General features: G+C 40.3%; 1 protein-coding gene across 6 annotated transcripts in view; it reads right to left on the reverse strand.

The window, feature by feature from the left end:
- Window positions 1-1,484: 1,484 nt before the first annotated feature.
- The window catches only part of LOC111871405 (H(+)/Cl(-) exchange transporter 5), a 30,316-nt gene continuing 9,708 nt past the window's right edge, over window positions 1,485-22,092 (reverse strand). For 4 of the 6 annotated variants that reach the window (XM_023864493.2, XM_023864492.2, XM_023864495.2 and 1 more), the window contains 12 exons: window positions 20,775-20,801; window positions 17,300-17,649; window positions 16,337-16,498; window positions 15,265-15,412; window positions 14,120-14,259; window positions 13,276-13,458; window positions 10,847-11,061; window positions 9,845-10,194; window positions 9,271-9,481; window positions 8,561-8,724; window positions 7,425-7,638; window positions 1,485-6,632 (listed from right to left, as the gene is read on the reverse strand). In XM_023864493.2, coding sequence (XP_023720261.1) covers window positions 6,542-6,632; window positions 7,425-7,638; window positions 8,561-8,724; window positions 9,271-9,481; window positions 9,845-10,194; window positions 10,847-11,061; window positions 13,276-13,458; window positions 14,120-14,259; window positions 15,265-15,412; window positions 16,337-16,498; window positions 17,300-17,649; window positions 20,775-20,801 — 2,255 coding nt within the window. In that variant the 3' untranslated portion in view covers window positions 1,485-6,541. The remainder of the gene's footprint in view (window positions 6,633-7,424; window positions 7,639-8,560; window positions 8,725-9,270; window positions 9,482-9,844; window positions 10,195-10,846; window positions 11,062-13,275; window positions 13,459-14,119; window positions 14,260-15,264; window positions 15,413-16,336; window positions 16,499-17,299; window positions 17,650-20,774; window positions 20,802-22,092) is intronic. The other 2 variants (XM_023864494.2, XM_023864496.2) reach the window with 1 other exon arrangement.

The raw sequence follows: 22,092 nt of genomic DNA on the forward strand, positions 1-22,092 counted from the left end.
ACTGAAAAATCGGATCCGAGCTTTGAGCTCCAGGAACATAACCCTATACGCCTCATGTTATAATGAACTTGAATTACGACCCTTTTTCCGCAAACCAAAGAGATACTCTGGTGCTCCTGATAGGATGATGGCAAAGGAGATCTACGTTTTTATGTACCAATATTAATGATGTTTACACATATTTGACCTTCGTAGGCTTTACAATCATTCCTAACCTTTCAGTTTACTCGGTCACAAAGTGGACTTTAAATACATTTTATCTAAACAATGGCAGGGTTCAGTAAGTACAGAGATTATACACAAATTGGGAGATAAGCCACACTCGCGTGGACAGAGTTCTGTGAATTTGGAATGGGGCAATGAATGCTTTATGAGTGTTATTACAATCACTGCCTAGGTTACATGGATGAGAATTATTACAATGTTTCAGCATATGCAAATCTCACTTCACATAAAAGTGTGATCTGGAAACATTACTGATTCAACAAATGCAGATGTACTCAGAGAGGGCCCCACAATAACAAGACCTAAACTGTCAAACAGTAATAAATATCTGGTCATGAGCCCTAGATTGACTGACTGACTGACTGACCATCAGTCGCAATGTGACTTTGACTTAACGCGACCAAGCTTAGTATTCGAGATAACAGAGTCTAGTTCGAAATGCCAGCCTGCCGGAATATGAGCTTGGAACTGAACTGTGTTGGCAGTTGCAGGATAATGGTAAGAAATGAGTCAGGCTATGAAAAGAAGACTCCATGTGTGTTTTGAAATTACAGTGAGACTGTGATAAATCCTTTGCCAGGATATGATTAGTGAAGACTAAGAATCCTAGTGCATGTGTAAGGGTGAAATGAAAAGTGAGTACATCAGCGATAGCACTGTATTGCTTGTAGTCCTGAGTTGTGTCAATGTACAAGGTGCAATATATCCAACCATACATTCCAAAACCCCGTCTATAGTCACTAATACAAGTGACATATATATATATATACACACACACACACACACACGATTCCTCCAGAAGGAAACAACAGCGGCAGCAGTAGCAGTAACAACAACAACAACAACAACAATAATAATAATAATAATAATAATAATAATAATGCAGTCGTTTCATAATTCAGTCAGCAGAGTGACAAGCTAAGGGCTGGATGGCCCGGGTTTGATTCCCAGCAGGGGAAAGAGATTTCTTTCCACTCCACAGCATCCAGACCAGCTCTGAGGCCCATCCAGCGCATAGCAGAGGATCCTCAGTCCAGGGGCAAAATGGCCAAAGCTTGAAGCTCACACCTCATCTCCATGTAGTGCAGGTCAAGAATGGTGGAGCTATACTTCCAGTGTCCCATGCATCTTCATGGCATAGTGCTTGATTAATTAAGTCCAGAGACTTACCTTACACATTAAGTTGATCTTCAGCTTTTCTATTTCATTTGTATGAACATTCAATTTACTGTAGAAATATTAAAATAGAATGCAAGAGATGTTTTACAAAATTATTTTAATAATTTCAGGGCAGATGGTTAACAGTGACAAGTTTCATTACATTGGTTAGCAATGTCTACTGCTGGCCATTAGTTGTTAATAGGTATACCTAACAGTTCAATACATTACAGATAACAAATATTTTCGTCATTAATTTCACTGTCAAAATTATTCACTTTGAATACATTAATTTGTCTGAAAATATTCTTGCTTTTATACAGCACATACGATGACTATCCATTTCCATTCTGTAACAGTGAATTAGTGTGTCTGGGCATCATACAAATACATAACCTCCAAATCACAGTGGAACCCATTTCTGTTGGACAACTTGATGAAAGCTGATCACTGGATACTTCTGAGAAGAACATATAGTTTCCTTATGGTCCATTTCTTGCCAGTCATGGTAGTTATTCATCCTTTTATAAGCTCCATCACATGGGCAGAACCACTTCACTATGTTTCCTCATTTCTTTTCAGAAATACTGTGACCAAAAACTAATGATCTCCCCCTGTGATACTGCCTTAACACAGCAGGATATGACTGCTATCCTCATTAATATCACAGCATACTAACTACAATTTTAAATAAAGAATAACAAATTATAAACTTAGACTGTACTCATATGATTAAGGATATGAATTTGGAATGAGAATTAAAAGTACTTCACAAAACTCTACTGCAATTCTTGCACACCACTTCAGTGCCTGTGGTTGCCATACAGACGGGGAAGAGTATGGAGGAAATTTCATATCTTTGGGTGTTCTGTTAGTTCTGGGATATGAAACAGGCAGGAAAGTTATATTTCTATATACTGACAACTGCATGGACACACTCATCCACTGGATGAGCGGATGTTACTTCTCTGGAGGGGCAGATATCATGATGCTCAGAACTGCTTTAAATGAAGGACACTACATATGCTGCTTATAAGCTTGGCTGAAAATACAGAAGTGGGTTCCACTGTACCAGCATCCCACAGTTTCTACTTGGGCCAAGTTAAGCCTCATGAACATAAAAAAAATTGTTTTCCGTTATTTGCACCATGTAATTCCCCTTAAGGACACTGAGATAAAAATATCCCAGAATAAACCAATTGATGCAAACTTTCTTCTTTGTAGAAAATGCATATTATGGTGAACACATAACATGTTTTGGGGTTTCTGATTATGAGGACAGTCTTTTGGGTTGTAACACTGTGTAAATCAGAAAATGACTGACATTTCAGAGAAACATACTGCCTCCCTTAGTTACAACCCACAAGACTGCAGTGTTCACATACTGTGTAGCTATGTCACATTAAGTTTTAATCATGTTTTCCAGGAAAACAATGAGATCTTCAAAATTTTATCAAAGGATATTTTCATCTTAATAATTATCAATGAATTCCAAGGTAAAATCAATACATGTGAACTTCTGAACACTTTGTAATATGCAAGGTAATTCAATTAAAAACACTTCACTAAAATTACCAATATATTTTGTTCTGTAGCTCACACTAACAGGGTAATCACAAAGAAACTTCCCTCTATCATGCAGATATTATTATAAAGCAGTTATGATTAAGCATGGACTTTGAGACTAATGCTACTATGATCCTTTCCATTTGGTGAAGAGCTAGCAAAATTTGCTTAGACTTATATGTGAGCCAGAGATGTAAGGCTGTAACACTGTGTAATCAGGTAAAGTTCACTTCTTCTTCCACACTACAACGTTATATCCCTAAAAACACTATTGTTCACAGTAATTAGTGTGAGATCCTCAATTCTTGAATTTAAGCTATTTAGACTATTTTTACTGATTTCCCTGCAGTATTTGGGACAAAAGAATATATTATTAAAAATACTTTTAATTACTGCTATTATACATAGACTATTTTCTAAAATTCGGTATTTTATTTTTTGAAAAATCTGGGAAGGGGGGAAATGCTTGGCTTGCCTATCCCACTGAGCATTATCCATTATAGAGCTTTTACAATTATGCTGATTACATGCATTTATTTTATCTCCCTATTTTAGAATCTAGAATGATGTTCAAATCCTGGAAGCCTTCTTTATGAGCTTCAAGCAACAAATGCCGTCAGTATGGCACATGAAGTCGTATGAGGAAGAGCTTGACACGCCCAAGGGGTTACTCCATGGCCTTTCCCTGTGCCCATAATAGTACAGGTCTGTCATTTGTGTCCACAACAGGATTAAACTTTTGGTCAAGGGAGATATTATGCACACTTCTCGGTTGGTTTAACCCATCTTATACATTATAAACATTGATCTACTGTAAATGTTTAGTTCTGAAGTAGCAAGTTTCCTTATCTTTAAACCAAGTTACATTAAATGTCCTTTTAACTCAAATTAATTAGAACACTTTAAGTGGGGAACGATAATTTATGTAACAAATGACTGGTTACTGCAACTCTAATCATTAACTGCACAGTCACTCCCTATTGGCTAGCATCCTGCTCCTCTGCTCACCCACTCACAGCTTTAGCTTTGACACATGCCTAATGCGAAGCCCTCTCAATGTCATCAAGTGTGAAGACGGTAACTACAAGGTTAGCCGAAATGTTAGAAAAACTTCTACATTTGATGACGCACAGTCATGGAAGCTGAAGCCACACATTTAACCATAGCTACAAAAATCCAAAGAACACAAATATTGCACGTTTTGGTAAGACTGCTGAGACTTGTAATAGCTACAGACAGAAATTATGACAGATGATGATAAACACCATGCCTGTCACACACACACTCTGCCTAGACACTGTAATAGTGAGATATTGATTTAGGCACTATTCCCAGATTGAGTCAAAGCCAATGGATGAGCTGTACTTGACAAATTCAGATTTAGCAAATAACTGACACTTGAGTGTAAACAGCTTTTTTTACCTTCTACAGTTCGTATCTCGAGTTTGTGTGACCATCGTCCAAACAACAGTCAGTATTATTTTCTCTACTGCTGGAAATAATTCCCACATAACCATGTTTCTTTCAGAATCCACCTAACCGTTTCAGAAATTGGACATTACTGATTATGCAGCTGTATGCATTTCTGTACGAGCTTCATTAAATAGGAGTTTCACTCTCCTTCATGAATTATACCATGCGTAAATCTGTGACAGTAAGTTGACACACCCGTTAACTCCATTTTACATTGCTAAAGGAATAAAGTGTAACTCTCTGATGATGTTTCTAGTTATTCAAGTGGTGCTAAAACATAGAAATCTACTATGTTATGGCAGTTAATAAAGAGATGAAACTACATATATTTGTTGCATTCTTGTATAAAGACCATAGTCTTTGCAACTCAAGTGTATTCACTGTGCTACTCCATTTGACTAATAAAATGTAAACCTTTTCCGACTGAAGGCTGCACTGCATAAAGACATGACAAGGCAACACATTATGTAAGCAGAGAACAGATGAGTAAAATTAAAATTACGTACAAAAACTAGACAGACACTGAAACAGAGGAAAACAAGTTTTCCTGCAACTTCCAAGGATAATGATATTCCACATGCAGAGTGTGTCAAACCACTAAGTAATTTCAATCAAGTACCAGAATTTATTTACCTGTAGTTTATTTCATGATGGTCAGTAAGCAAGATTATATGGGATCAAATGACTGGATAACAAAGAATATTAAATTTAAAAGGATGTGGAAAGGAGGAGTTGTGACGTAACTGATGATACTATCCTAGCATTTGTCTGCAGGGACCAACAGAAAAACAATGGAAAATCATCAAGATACTCGATGTCCCAGCTGAGGTTTGAATCAGAAACTACTAAATGAAGTCAGAAATAATACTAAACCAATTTACTTGGTAATTTTAATAAAATGCCTAAACATTGGAAAATCATCAAGATACTCGATGTCCCAGCTGAGGTTTGAATCAGAAACTACTAAATGAAGTCAGAAATAATACTAAACCAATTTACTTGGTAATTTTAATAAAATGCCTAAACATTATTAACAGCTGTATACTGAAGAGCAGAGTTTCTTTATAACCACCCTGTATGAAGAAAAATTATCTCAAGACATGAAATGATACCAACCTGTCGGACATGAGAGTTGTATAGACATGCTGCATAGACAGAGATCCTTATATCCACAGAAGAAAACTTTGCAAATGATCCAATTTTACAGAAACTGCGTCACTGCACACAAATATCCACTTTGCAGTAAATTCTTGTATATATTTACATATGACATTTGGCCAATAAATTCTATATACAAATTCATGAAAACAGGAGAGCATACACATAAATGAGGACACATGAACTTTACATATCAATTCTTGATACATTTAATTATGAAATTCCACATTAATATTAATGATCACCATCATTCTAAACTTCTTCATAAACGGTGACAACGGATAACAGGTGACTAGCTGCCAGCATAAACATGCAATGATCAAAATCCTAAGCAACACACAAGGAATATTAATGCAATATGTACACTACCTGCCCCTCTGCCCACCTTACACCTACTGTACAATAATAATAATAATAATAATATCAATGAATAAAGGTGGAGAACGCATCCATAGTCTCATATTTACCATGACACAGGCAAGTATTTTCAAACAGCACATAAACCCTTGTGTAAAAATTTACTACTACAAAAAATAAAGAAATCTTTATAAATTATGGTAGTGCTAAAATTATTCCTGATTAATTAAAACATAAATAGAAGAGCATACACATAAACATTCCTACAGATATTCCTCCCCATTATTTTTATTTATAAAATAAAGACAAGTTTTATGACTGAACAAATTCATGGATAGTCCTAACACAGTCTTCTCCAAATTGTAAATTCATTCAAAGGTGTCAAGTGATGTATTCTGCACAGAAGTCTCCGCTAACAATTCACATGTGGTACCAACTGTACCACACTAAATCATCACTTCCTGCAAATGGAGCAGTAAAGCAGCCTCGACATAACAACGTTCTCAGAATCGCAGCTTGTCTAGACTTGTGCTGCATCAGTTCCGAACACATGGCTGTTCAAATCAATGAACAGACGTCTCCATCTTTCCAGTTGGGGTAGTTTTCAGTTGAACAGAACAGAATTTGGATCTTCGTTGTCCATCTGTTTCACATGTCGAAGTACGTCCTTCTTTGTGATTACACCAAGCAGGCGGCTAAACAAAAACATTACATATGTAAGACTTGAAGTTTTCATGCTGTCTAAAAGTGACTGAATTTTCCCAGATTAGCAACTGCATCAATTTGAAGTCAAAGTCCAATGTTGACATAAAACTAATCTGGCTGACCACCTGAGAGTTTTTGTTACATTTCAGTGAAATCAAGTAACTAAGAGCAACTTAACGTCACAGATTCAGGAGCTAGTATTAACTTTCTTTGCAAACCTCTGCTGTAAGCTGGTTGCACTGTACATACAGCTGCAGCCATGCTGTCTGCTCACCCCTTTAAGTGCCAAAGTTCCAATGAAGAGAACACTAGCACGTTGAGGAAAGATGGACACCGTTCAGGCAGGTTACATGTTATGAGGTTTGGGGCTTCCACACTGATGAATGTAAAGATTATGATCCTCTGTGGATATGATGCCATGCAGTCTGGTAGAAACGTACCTACATTTCACAGGAACCTGAGTGAAAAGTTATCCAAGCAGGGAAAGATGGAATGTTATGTAATGTAAGGAAGGGATCATTGGGACTTGGGAGATGAACAAGCCAACTGGAACCAAAGCCTTGAAAAAGACCGTTTTCCTGGGGTGGGACATAAGAGAAATGGGATAAAAGGGTAAAAAAAAATTAATAAAAGAAAGAAAGAGTGGGATGAAAGGGCAGAACAGAAGCGGATTTAGGCCCTGAGAGGGAAGTTATGAATGCATCCTTGTAAGGCCCAGGTAGAACACCTCCAAAAGAGGAGCCATCATGAGTTCCTTCAGGATGCAGAGGTTCTGTCCTTACCCGTTATGTGTGACAAGCGTCTGTCGCAGCCCCAGCTTGCGGAACATGTCTACTACCGTCTCCATGGGAGTCTGATCAGTCATGGTGATGGGTGCCATGTCCAGGATTTTCTTCAGCTTCAGCGGAGGAGGGCCTGTTGCCTGGGGCGGAGCCGAGTTCACAAACAGGACGAGGGACTGCCCACAGATTCCCTCAAGTGTGCGCTTTGCATTCGCTGCAGTACAGTCATATGCTTATTAGATATAAAATGCACAGGGCCACCACAATTGCATGGAGACTGTTAGTCTAAACGTTTCAAGGTACTCAAAATGGTATCAAGATTATACACTCTTCTGTGATGTGATGTCATGTGATCTACTGGGTACACGCCACTTTTCAGGAACCTGCTGTCTCCAACTTCTTCTACCTTGAAGACGGAGAAAGCAGGTTCCTCTAAAATGCTGGTACCCATCGGCTAAACTACATGGCACCAAGTCCCAGAAGACTACATATAATATTACTTAATTTAGCTCATGTATGAGGGTTGTTCTGGTTGGGGAAGCAGAGGCCATTAAAAAGAGTCCCCATGGGTGTCAAGGCAGGCACTTACACACCAACTGATGAATCCCCTAAGCTAAGATCTCCCTAGCCTGCTGCTGGAACCAACGCCCCACAGTGGAGCTGACATTTTCATCTGACCCAAATCTACAGCCCTTCCGTACTTTCTGAGGGAACTGAACATGGCCAAATACACAAGGGTTTCACTTGAATAAACCTCATATATGGCACTAGTGCTAAAGCTGGACATTTATATATAACACTTGTTTTCAGAGTATTTATGGCAATTGTGTACATACCAGCAAAGAGTAAATCCCAAGATATGATCGTGGAACACCAAGTAGAAGCAAGTGGAACTCTTAGCTATTTAAGTTCATTCTTACAAACTGCACACGGCACTGATGGTTATTACTACACATTCACATGTCACTCAAGAAACACAGAATTTCACGTGCTACTCTGATGTGATGTGTAGGTATACTATCCAAACAGTAATTTTACTGGAAGAAATAAAACTATTCGTCCTCAAAACTTACCACTGAAGTTGTTGTACAGTCTGGTAAATACCATGATTTTCTTCCTTGAAATGTGTTTCTTACCTATTGCAAGATTGAGATCACGACGAAGCACAAAGCCCACCAGGTACTGTGACTCTCTGGATACGACCACAGGGAAGCCATTATGTTCCGTCTCTTTGAGCAGCGTCTCTACATCATCCACTGTCATCGAGTCCTGAGTAAGCACGCTCAATGGCTCATTATGTCTGAAACAAGTGGTCTGTTACAGGCAAATTCAAAATCATATATGAAGCAGTACAATCCTCTGGGATATCATACCATATGTTATCACAGAAATTTACTGGTGTTTCCGAGAAACATACTGCCTCCATCTCTTCAGGGTGAAAGAGTGAGCTGGTTCCTTGCTCAACTTAATCTCTGGCACGAGACACAGGTAATATGTCGGCTGGATATGTGAATGACAACAATAAAGGAAATAGCAGAATGATTACGTCAACCAGCTAACATGTACTAGTGTAAGACCCACTGAGATTTCAATGGGACGTCTCAACATTTGTTACGTGAAAAGGTTGTTTAAAACTTCCCAAAATTTGTCTATAAATAATTTCTCTAGAGCTTACTGAATATTACCCCTTTCAAAATAGTCCCCTTGTGCAGGAATTCATGCATCTCTTCTTATTATTTGAACAACAGGAAGAGATGAACGTTGCTGAATACATGTATTAAGTTGCGTGGGGACGGTGAGAATCACGAGCACAGCAGGATTCTGCAGTATAATATTATGCACTTACTTGGGCTGCATTACATCTGCCGCAAGAGAAGTATGAGCAAATTCTTCTTTGCTGTCGAGGAACGGGTAGCCGTTGAGCTCAATGTGAGCGTCATATATACCCTGCCGACCCAAAGCATCTCCCACCCACTTGCTGGCCATGGCAGCTGCCATCAGCGGCACAATGTAGCGCACGCCCCCAGTAAGCTCAAACATGATCACCACCAAAGACACTGAAACAGTATATTCAACATTCTGCTGACACACACAAATATCACTGCTGTGTTCTAGTTCCTTTTACTAAAGAGATTTTAAAAAATATTACATCACATTAAGGGTTATCAGCCCTGCATCACGTAACTCTTTCTAAGGGGCCCAACAGAACAGGTGTCGTCTTCCCCCCCCTCACCTGAGGAGTTTCCAAAACGTTGCGTTTTCTATTTTCTAGAATACCAGAGGATGGAAAAAGTCCAAAAACCCAGTAATTCCAAAATGTGGTAGCTCTGACGTCTCACAACCCTATGGGCCCCCACGGCCTGTTATAGGGACAGCCTTGCCTTACCTTACACACACCACTTGCATAAGAGAACACAAACCTGTCATCCTGGTGACACCTCCCAGCACAGCTGCTGCTCCCACCATGGCATATAAGCCGGGCGTGATACAGTCGTCGCCAGTGGAACATTCCCCACTGAACAGCCAGATGTGTGGGTAGTTGTAGGCAAGCTGTTCCATGCCAATACCCACTATCCTACCCATTATGGCGCCCAGACAAAGACTGGGTATAAAAAGGCCGCAAGGTGCCTTGAAGCCAAACGTGAAGATCGTTGCCACCAACTTGAACACGAGAGCTAGAACGAGGAGCCACACGGCTTTGTACACCCCTGGGCCCGCTGCCGCTATTTCAATGGCAGAATTTACATCAGTGAAGTTGCGGTTGTAGTCGCTGCAATCAAATATAACTGACTTAAAACAAGAACACTTACTATTACATGAATGGGGTGGCAAATCTTGGGCCAGTTCACCAGTACACACAAATAAACCCCAGACATTTCTCCACAAGACAAAACATAACTGCCACATAATGTACAGGACAAGGTGCCATCACTTACATTATACAGTATGTATACAATATATTCAGATTCACGCACATCTGCTGAGAAACAAAAAAATTATACAGCTGCATAACATTCAGATAAAGGTAAATTTGTGCTTAATTAAGCACCACACCATGAAGACCTATGGGGAAACGGAAGTATACCTCCCATATATTAACTTCGGCACTAGAAGTGGGTCCAGCTATTTAACTTCTGGGGACAGAGCCCTGACACCCATTAGACAGTAGGCCTGAAGCGTTCCCGAGCCAGTTTGGTCACTGTGGAGAAAAGAAAAACTTCTGCCTTTAGTGTAAATCAGACTTGTCCAGCCTGCAGCATGTTCCCTCCCTATACTGTCCAAGCTATGCCAGCTCAATCCCACCCAGAAAATTATATCATGACTGTTTCCTTCCACATCTTTTTCAGTTCATTATTAACTAATAATACTACTATTTTACACTATGTAGCCTGAGGTACACAATTCAATAAACCAATACATACCAGAGATTGTCTGAGTTTGAAACACCACATTGACTGAAGAGTAAGAATATGAGTTGACTTGTATTCATTCGAGTGTACGGGTTTGGATATGCTATGACGGCCGTGACCACAGCAACGACTAGCACTTCGGTCACTGGATATTGCCCCAGCTTGGAAACTTTGCGGTAGCGACACCAATACAGATTAGCCTTAATGAACAGAGTAGCTACCATGCCCTGCAAACAGAAGTTACAAGATATTTGTCTATTTGTAAGATTTGAGGCTTTCACGGCGGTGACTATGAAGAAANGTCTATTTATCTACATGGACCATTGCTGTCGTGGTGAAGCCTCTTACTGTCAGACAAAAACATCTTATCAGGATGTGTCATCATCAGAATGCGACACAGATGAATGAAAAAACATGATGCAAGTAGTGTGTAGAACTTACTGAATTTGATCTTTCTACTGTTCATTCACAGACACATCAAGCTTCAAACAATGGTAAGAGTCCTCCAAAAATTATGCAGATGTTTTTAGCTTACACAGTACATGCAGGCAGGCATAGATAATTGTCTTGTCTTCTTTTCACTGGAGGACAGTACTCATACATACCCAGCAGGTATCTCCAATCGCATAAATTTAAAAATATGATGCCATTTCAATAACATGTTTTAAGAGGCAAAGTGGGAAATGAATATCAAAAATCTCAGGATCAATAACACAGGCCAACAGCTGTTTTGGTGCCGGGGTATTTGGAGCTGATTTCATATGAATTTGATGCCCTGAATTCAAATATGGCATTAGTTTTTGCCTAGGAGCTCAAATTTTTAAGATATAACATTTTGGTGAAATATACGTTACACTATTTTAAGTTAAATCAGTGGATCAAATAAAAAAACTCAACATGGAATTTTTATTACTATATTATAATTATATTTTTATTTTATTATATTAAATACAAAGATAGAGGAAAAAATCATCGACTATATATAACAGTCAAACCAACTATAGTCACGGAACACTACGGAAGCTTCTTTTTCGTGACTTTCTTGAATGTATTTTAGAACAGTCCCTTTTTAAACTCCAGCAGTAATCTGCCATCATGTGTGTATCCCATCTTCCTTGGTAGCGGTCCTCCATAGTTTTAATATCCTGGTGAAATCTTTCACCTTGTTCCTCNTTGAGCTGTCAATAAATAGGCGCCAATCATCGGGAAAATATTCAGGAAGAGCCATTTTTTCCAAGAGTCCTCTAATTTCGTGACAATATACAAGATTGTAATCTTGAGAGAAGAAGGGTAGCAGATCCGTTTCTCTTGTGCGGTAAAAGGAAATTTTGGTTTCTTGTTCCAGTAAATTTTTGTCGTTCAACCTAGAAGCCAGTAATTCAGAAGCTTCTTTTGACAGGTTGAGATCTCTGATGAGGTCATTTAACTCATCCTGGTTAAAACGTTGAGGGATTGACGACATCCCTTCATAATCACTGTCACCTTCATTACAATCAGAAGGGTGATTAGAGGGAAAATACAAAAACGCTGATCTAAAAAAGTAGAGCTGGTAAAGAAAAACTGATTTTATAGTTAGATTCAGCGCCTTAAATATAACTAAAATTAGTTCTAAAATCCTAGACACCAAAAAAAAATTTTTTTTTGTAGGCCTGTGTAATGAGCATAAAGTGCACAATTTACTGCATAAAAAACGTAAACGGTAAAGCTATCCCTGTAACAGGCCATGGAGGCCCACAGGATTGTGAGACGACGAGGCGCTCACATTTTCTAGGCAATCATCTCACAGGTGGCTGTGAGGTTGTCAGCCGTATGCGCCAGCCGGCCTCCCTTTACTCCCAGGAAGATTCCTGGTACTCATTTCTGTTAGAGGCTGAGTAGACCCCAGGGCCATAGTGCGGCTGGAAGGATTAGGTCAGCTGAAAAATCTGATGACCTCATTGGGAATCGAATCCCTGTAGCACAGTGCCTCAACCAACTATGCTACTGCATGCCCCGCAATTTACTGTATACTTTCCCCAACCCTTACCCCTCTGCCATAAATGCAGACATTAGGAAAAACTGCCCCAGCTATAAATACGACAGGAAATTTGTATATATTTCAGTTCCATGCTGATTCAGTAGGTTGACGTTACCTCAGAAGTGATTAGACCCTGAACATTATGACCATGTTTGGCATGTCTGATGGCCCTTAAAAGGGCCATTTTTGATAACATTTCTCCGTTTACTGTCCCTACTGGCCAAGACCAGGCACCCCCCACCCCCCACCCCCATCTGCTGAAACTTGTATGTATCTAAACATGAACTTATCCCACTCACCTCGACCCTGAAGATGGAGACAGCAAGTACAACTGAAATCTCAGCAATGCTGGCAACATCCTCAATGTCCAAAAAACCCAGAAAGAGCAGAATTAATGTCAAGTATAAACTTATGCAAAGCTCACCCCTATAATTCCCAAGGCAACAAAGGGAACAAGTTCGAAGAATATCCACGGTTTATTGTACTCCACATAGAAGAGTACAGAATGTTCATTTCCGAACGGGTTTATGGAGCGGAGGATGAAAGCTGCCACCAGGGCGCAGAAGAATGACCGCCACAAAGTCTTCAGTGGGAAGTAATAGCTGACCTGAAAGAACACAAGAGACACACAACATTGCAAAACTGAACTACCTTCAGCACACTGGGAATGATCACTGCCATCGTTAAATTCCTAAGAAAATGATGTCATATGCACACAATCTGAATAATGCATCCTTGTCTGTCCATGATACCATCAGCGATACGCTCTGTTTCAGGATGCTGAACGAAGTGCTATAGCAGCAATGTTCTAGACTTGTACTCGGGAGGTGTACGGTTTGTATCTTGCCCAGGATGCCAGATATCCTGGGGCTTTACAAGGTCTTCTACAGCCCCCTGCCCCAGGGAAAAGCGAAAATATTACAACAATTAAGCCACAATCACTCCCTTCCAGTCCTTCCCATTCATTATTTATCCATTACCTAACCATTCACAGCAATATGGTCTAAAATACTAAAAATCATAAAGAAGCCCCTTCCCCCAAATTATGCACTGACAACTTCCTTGATATCACAGATTCTGTGTGGTTCCAATACTTACCATATAGATGGCATGTAAAAGCTGAACACAGAATTTCTTGACTAAGTGAATATCACTGTCCCAAGGATCCTTCTTTAGGCAATGAGAGAGTTACACAGGCGATGCGCCCTGCGGATTTGCTAATAGGATTCAAACGAAAGGCTGCATGCAAAATGAGTGATGATACTCACTTCCTCCAAGCTGAAAAGCACTCCTCCAATAGGGGCACCAAAAGCTACAGACACGCCGGCTGCAGCTGCTGCCGAGAGAATCTCCCTCTTCTTGGCTTCGTTGCGGCCGTATTTGGGGAACAAATATGACAGTATGTTCCCTGGTGATAAACAAATATGGCATTAAAAGTTGCACAACTAAAGGATAAAGGAGAGAAATGTTCAAGAGCAAACTGAGATAATAAAAGTTGTATCTTAGTCACTTCTTTGGCAAATCAGTTTTATGTATCAGATCACGTATGTATACAGCCACTGTATCAGAACGACTGGATGAGTGTTTATGCTCCTATCCATATGCTCATACTCACTGTCTGTTTAAATTCAAATTTTATATATTGATGTTCCTCACCACACCACGACTTCTGAACTGTGTGTCACTCTGCACAAGGAACAGTTCCTTCGGTTTCCAATTCTTAAAATCAATACATTTTACGTTTTTATCAGCTGATATTTATCAGGAGTTTACAAATGTTATGACATTTTGATAACTTGTACTCTTCTCCAAGTATAATTAGAATGATCAAGTCAAGGAGGATGAGGTGGGCAGGGCATGCAACATGAATGGGGGAGATCAGGAATGCATCTAGGATACTGGTGCGAAAGCTGGAAGGAAAGAGACCACTGGGAAGACCAAGGCATAGGTGGGTGGACAATATTAAAATGTAAGATTTGAGGCTTTCACGGCGGTGACTATGAAGAAAGCAGTCTTCTGGGATTTGGCACCATGTATATGTGGTTAACACCACATATACACGGTGCAAAATCCCAGAAGACTGCTTTCTTCAATATTAAAATGGATTTTAGAGATAGGATGGGATGGGATGGATTGGGTTGATCTGGCTCAGGATAGGGACCAGTGGAGGGCGCTTGTGAACACGGTAATGAACCTTTGGGTTCCATGAAATGCTGGGAATTTCTTGAGTAGCTGCAGAATTGGCTTCTCCTCAAGAAGGGCTCAGCTCTGTAAGTAAGCAAGTAATTAAATCAATTCAAATCTTACTACATACCTTTCCCAAAAATACTGAGTGCCCCCCCCCCAAACCAATTATATGGGTCCATCAGGGGAGGTAAAAGGCATACTCTGGAAACCATTAACTGAAACCTACCTATGCAGCACGCTATGTGAACCATTGGCCCCTCCTTCCCAAGACTGAGACCAGCCGACACAGCCAACATGATGCCGACGGACTTGATTATCAGTGTCCATTTGCCGAGGTAACCTCTGATGATGAATCCACTGAGGATCGTTTTAATCTGCAATAAATGAGGACAAGACCTGAGGTTCACAAGGAGGTGAGTATTAAGATTACAGTCTTCCATGATGTGACACCACACAGTTTGGTAGACAGGTACCAGCGTTGTTCAGAAACACTGGTACCTATCCATAAAATTAATCAGCGTCTCATCTCAGAAGACACATTCTGAACATATAACAGCATAATATTCTATGACAGGGCATTGGGTTCAATCCCAGGTGACTTCATTTGAGTTTTGTAACAGACAAACTGGCATTGGCGTAGATTTTTCAACAGGTTTCATCAGTTTTACCTTTTTTACCATTCCATCACTGTGGCACGTCTATCAGTGCCCCCTGAATTGTGGAATAACCCTCCAGTCTGTCTTGGAATAAAGCAACCATCCAGGGCTTATGGCCAGATTTTAATTACTGTCAAACAGTTGTGGGTGTAACTATCACATAATATAAGTGATGTCTAAATATATCTGATAATGGTCTGCCAGAAGAAACACGTCATTTATTTTGGACACTGTCCACTGTGTTTGAGCCGTATCGCAGAAAGCATTCTCACCATTGTGTGCAACAGAAAAGGTTCTTATTCCGTTATGACCATTATCTTGGTCCAGAAAATCAAGATTATCTCTTTCTAAGGGGCCCAACTGAGCAGGACCCTTTCCTCTTTTACACATGTAGACATGACGATGGAAAACACTCAGTTTTCAAAATGCTATGTTTGAAGAAAAAAAATTCATGACAATTGATAATGTCCAAAAGAACAGCCATGTTTATTGAAGTCATGCATTTTGAATATAAATGTACTGACGCACTGGAAAAATGACGCAAACTGAACACCATGCACTGGGCTACAGGCTGTCCCTATTTGTGTGACCTCAGTCCAAAGAAGTAAAATATTAACATATTTTCAAGCTGACAGCACTTACTTCAGGAATACCAGATCCACATGCATATGGGGCAAACATTCGCACCAGTGCGGCAGATAGGGCAGCAAACATGAGTGCCCACACAATGTAGAACAGGTATGAGATTATGTATGGCCCCACACCTTCCCTGGACTGGCTGAACACCTCTGGCCACGTCCACCACTGCATCAAAATAATCACAACATTGGAGAGTTATATCTTCTGGAATATAACGCCATGTAAAGGTAAAGCTATCCCTGTAACAGGCCATGGAAGCCCATAGTGTTGTGAGACGTTGAGGGTCCCACATTTTCTCTAGACAGTTGGCTCATAGATGACGGTGAGGTTGCCAGTCTTATGCGCCAGCCGCCCTTTACCTCCAAGAAGATTCCTGGTACTCATTTCTGTTAGAGGCTGAGTCAACCCCATGGCCATAGTGCAGCTAGAAGGATTAGGTCAATTGAAAAAATCGAATGACCTCATCAGGACTTGAACCCGCGGCCTTCTGGCTTGTAGCATAGTGCCTCAACCAATACGCTACCGAGTGCCCCCATAATGCCATGTAGTCCACTGAAATTCAGTATTTGGAGGTCCATGTCACCTGCAAGTTCATGGTAGATCCAAGCAAGAAACCAGTATGAAGCAGGCAGCATGCCCTGAAGATGGAAGCAACATGTTCCTCCAAAACACAGGCTGAGTTTCAACTGACAACATGGCATCACACCCCAGAAGACAGAACTCTGCATAACCACTGCTGTGAGAGCCTCAAATCCTACACAGTCATTCCCAATATTGTTTCATATCGACCAGTACGTACAGTCACTCTGAGTAAATTGGAAAGCTTCTGCATCCATCTTCAGTGCAAAAGATGGAGGCCTAAACCTCCTCAAAAACATTGGTACCTGTCTATCGAACAGAATAGCACCACATAGTAACAGACCGTAGTCTTCAAAATCTTCATATAAACCATGACTTGTGACTTACCTGAGAACAATTTCCATTGTCGAATGTTGTCTCATTGGATGACCAGCAGCACTGCTCCCTGTTGAGCCAGAAAGCTTCTGGGCATATTCCGTACTTGAGATCTGACATCCAACTGGCCCCAATGTCGATAACACCGGCCACCACGCCTGTGACGAGACCAACAAACAGCACACACACCCAACCAGACCATGCATCATGTGCCCCCTTTATCAGGTCACAGATTGAATCCTGTTTCTTCTTTATGATGTAGCGGTGACGCATACGATCACGCGCGATGTCACGCTGCCAATCAATGGTGTGGAAATCCTCATACTGACCAATACCAGGGATGTCATCGGAGTCCCCTGAAACTGAAATACATACAACTCTCTTAACTTTAAATGTTTGTGAGTCGTGAAAGTCTCTTTTTATGTATAATTTATTTAACGATGATATACAGCTATGAAGCTTCTTACAGCATGAACATTTGATATGAAGGATTTCATGGCAATAGCCAATTGGGCTGCATTTTTACTTTTGTAATCCCTTGGTTATAGGCTGGTTTCATTAAGAACACGGGGCCCATTTTTTTACATGTTTGCAACCCTGGACGGCACAAATAAAACTGATCCGTCCATCTGTACACATGAACAATTTGACATCTGAAGAAAGCAGTCTACTGGGATATGGCGCCATGTAGATATTGTGTTGACCGATGTTTCGGAGGAACACATCACCTCCATCTTCAGGGTAGAAGAAAAAATAGAAGAAACTCCGCAAGCGAGGAAGCAGCGTGAGCAGGTGCTCAGAGAGTAATGTCAAGTCGAACCTCATATCGCCTCCATCTTCAGGGTAGAATAAAAAAAGAGAAGAAACTCCGCGAGCGAGGAACCAGCGTGAGCAGGTGCTCAGAGAGTAATGTCGAGTCAACTACCCTGAAGATGGAGGTGATGTGTTCCTCTGAAAAGTCGGTCAACACAATATCTACACGGCGTCACATACCAGAAGACCGCTTTCTTCATAGTCACTGCCGTGAAAACCTCAAATCTTACACAATTTGACACCTGCTGATTCTGGATGCCTATTGTCTTCTGGATGTGAAAGCACATAGTCTGGTAGAATGTTAACATTGAGGAACCAGCTACCTCCATCTTCAGGGAATCAGAGTATCAGAATTCCCAGTCCTGTTCCCTCTCTCCCTCTACTTGCATACCACTTTCTTCATGTGTGGCTTATATTTTAAACTGGAAGATGAGGCAACATACTCTCCCAAACTGTTGGTAACGATCTACCAGACTATACACCATTGCACCCTCAACAAACGGGAAACTTCACTGTCACCTGCGTAAGAACCCCAAATCTTGCACAATTCTCACATATGTTTAAAGCATGGGTATTCATTTCAAAAGCCTTCAGTGGCAAATACGCACCCTGGGTTTGCATAAGTCGTGTATCGTTATGAGGAAATTAATAATGAAATGTAAAGGATGTGGAAGAAGGTGTCATGGCCGAATTACAGGCACTATGCCATTACGTTTTCCTGGACGGGGTAATGAAGACCATGAAAAGTCGCAGTCGAGAAAGCTGGTCTCCGGGCAGATATTTGGACAAGGAACCTTCTGAACATAAGGCAGAAGTTCTAACCATTAAACCCCAACATTTAGTAACTCCAAATCTTCACAATGCCATTAAAACCAAACAAAATACCGATGACATGCACCATAAATATGTTCCGCATGCTCACCCAAACAAGTTAAAGTTAAAAGCATGCACCTTGCAATTGTATTTATATACTCAGCTCATTTCAATACACACTGATTCTTACCACAGGGACCTGTGTTTGGTTCCATGGAATTCACATGATTCTTTGGTGGGCAAACTGGCACAAAATTACACCCCTGAGTGCTTAGACACTCTCATCTTGATGCTCTGCACTCACCTGGCATCATCGGCGATGTGTGTGTGTGATAGGCATATCATCAGAATCTTGATCTCTTGTCGAAGCTTCAGCCGGGACACGGAACTTGGCTGAACCAAGATTATGCAAATTTCTTTCACTACTTTTCAACTTAAATGCTTGGAAAATGTTATGTATATTCTCATTTTAAGCCTCAGATCTTTACAGTAAAACAGCCCCAAAGATTCAGCCCATCGCCATGTTCACACATAAGTCTGACACCTTAGTGCCAGCTTAATTTCACATAAAACATGGCGAGATGATCATATTCATAGGAACTGGTATCCCCCAACTTATACGGAAGCTGTATTCCGAAAGATGGGTCACACAAGTTGAAATCTAAAAAAAATTTGGTGCTCCTTTGGTTATACTGACTTTAATTTTCATGAAAAAGATGTTAATTAAATTTGTATAAATATTATATTTTTGGACATTATACATCATCTTGTCTTTATCTAAAAACCGTCCTGTTTATTTAAAAAAAAAACAATATTTCGGAGACTGGATTCTGTCTCCGTCTTCAGGTAAAACCTACTCAGTTCGGCCCAATCGACAGAGCTAGTCCCTATCTCCAGACCAACTTTTAGATCTTAATTCAATTCACTTTAATATTATTCATTACAACTGCTTACAAATCCTATTTCTTTTTTTGTTTCAATCAGAAAAGTTCATTATTTTTAGCAGGTTAAATTCCTGGCAGGGGAAATCTCTCGACAGTGTTCACACCAGCTCTCGGGCTGATAAACCTGATACCTCTATCTAATGCCACTCTTACATGTCTTCAAGTTGTTGCATTCATCTTGTATGTAACTAAGCAGCATGCCATGAAGGTGTATGGAGGACTGCAGGGGTATCTTCACAGTTCTTGACCTCAGCACCCGATGGAGATGGGGTATCAGCTTCATACCACTACTGATTTACAACAAGGTAAACAGCCCCCCACCCCCAATACCAATTGGATAGGATGCTGGGAGGGCGCCAGAGCCAGTCTGGACACTGTTGAGAAGAAAAAATCTCTTCACCATGCGGGGAATCGAACCCTGACTCCTTGGCCATCCAAACCACAGCATAGTCACTATGCCAACTAAGCTACCCCAGTTTCCAATTTACCTTTTACCAAAAATATTAAATTAAACCACACTCACATGAAATCATAACATGAAATTTGAGTAAGTCAAAATTAAGTAAAAAAGGATACATGTACAATTCCACCATTTGTCTGATGAGGGTTAAGTGTAACCTTGAACACTGCAGCCATAATACCCAGCAGTATGGGCACAACCCACACCAGACACCCGCCCACAAAACACAAGTCTGTTCAGTAACTTTCACCAGCCTTCCTGAACTGCAGCTGAACTTAGGAACCAATATAAAAGCACAAAGAAAAAATCTACATGCTACATTTCTGATTTCCACCTCAGAACATCACACACCACCACATGCATGGCATATACTGTGCAGACAAAAAGCTAAATGCCCAACCAATCATGCTCATTAACACTAGGCTTTAACAAATCAGTACTGGAAATGTTAACTTACCTTGAAGACCAATGAATTGCACTCCACCTTAAAAGAAAGTAACAAACAAACCAACAGCTAAAACAGATCACTATAAGCATTCTCAAGTGACAACCAAAGTAGCCATGCCAGTTCATTGTCTGCTTTGGTTTCTTCACATCTGTATTCAGGCAAATCATTTATTCTACATCAATGGCTGGGAACAACAACAACACAGCTCAAACCTCAGCTAGGGCATGTGTTTCTCCAGATTTCCTCAGCACCAGCAGATGCCTGAAATCAGGTCACAACCACTTCTTTCCACATCTTTTACAATTCATTATCATCTGGTCAAATAACGGCTCCGGTCTACAAAACCGGAATTAACAGCCGTGGGGATTCATTGCACTGATCAAGTGACACCCTCTATCTGCTAAAGTTGGCACTAACTTTGCTGACAAGCGGTGGTAACTCGGTTGGTATAGTTCCCCTGCGGACTAAAGCCACATAGTTTGTTTCTGGTTATGATCCAAGCATTTGTTGCTATACAGTACAGCAAGAGGTCCAGAAACATTCTTACTCTGCATCTGCTCCACTATTTACGGTGCTGGTGTCTCGATAAAACAACAAAATTTAGAGCAATTACACAGTCTGTATTTATGTGGTTCTTAAAGATTGTTGTCTTCCAGGATGTGATTGCATGTAGTCTGCTACAGTGTTACCAGAGCAACTTGCCTCCATCTTCAGTGTACTTTAATGCTGTATCAGACTGCATGGAGTCACACCCCAGTAAATCACACACTTAATTTTCACGGCTGTTACTGTAAGAACATCATATCTCATCATTCTTGTAACTACAAAAGGTTCCCAGCCTCTGTTCTGCTCTACAGTCTAAAACAAACTACATTAGTGAGCACAAAATTAAGAAATTTAAGATACATTAGGCTTAAAAATAGGGACATGAATTAATGTTAAACTTATACAGAGCAAGCGTAACATGACATACCAATTATCAGACCTTCGGAAGCAAGATTATACTCAATATATTTCTAAGATGTTAAGATTCTGAACAACAGATATTAATATCACACAGCAAGTCAATCCACTAATGATACTGACAAGGAATAGTTAGTAAAATGTATGCTGACTATGGCACACATAAAAACGAAGCAATGCATATGAAGAAAGGAAGTAGCAAACACAGCCCACTTTGATGCTTGTCTACTCAAGAGGAGATTATCTCAGTTACGGTGTTTCAGATATTCCAAACAATGGGATGTATTATGATTAAAGTCATCTTGGATGTGATGCTGTGTAGCTTGATACATGAGTACCAACATTCCTTAAGAACCTGTTGCCA

Source organism: Cryptotermes secundus, unplaced genomic scaffold (assembly GCF_002891405.2).
Source record: "Cryptotermes secundus unplaced genomic scaffold, Csec_1.0 scaffold261, whole genome shotgun sequence".
In the NCBI taxonomy this organism is placed as follows: Eukaryota; Metazoa; Arthropoda; class Insecta; order Blattodea; family Kalotermitidae; genus Cryptotermes; species Cryptotermes secundus.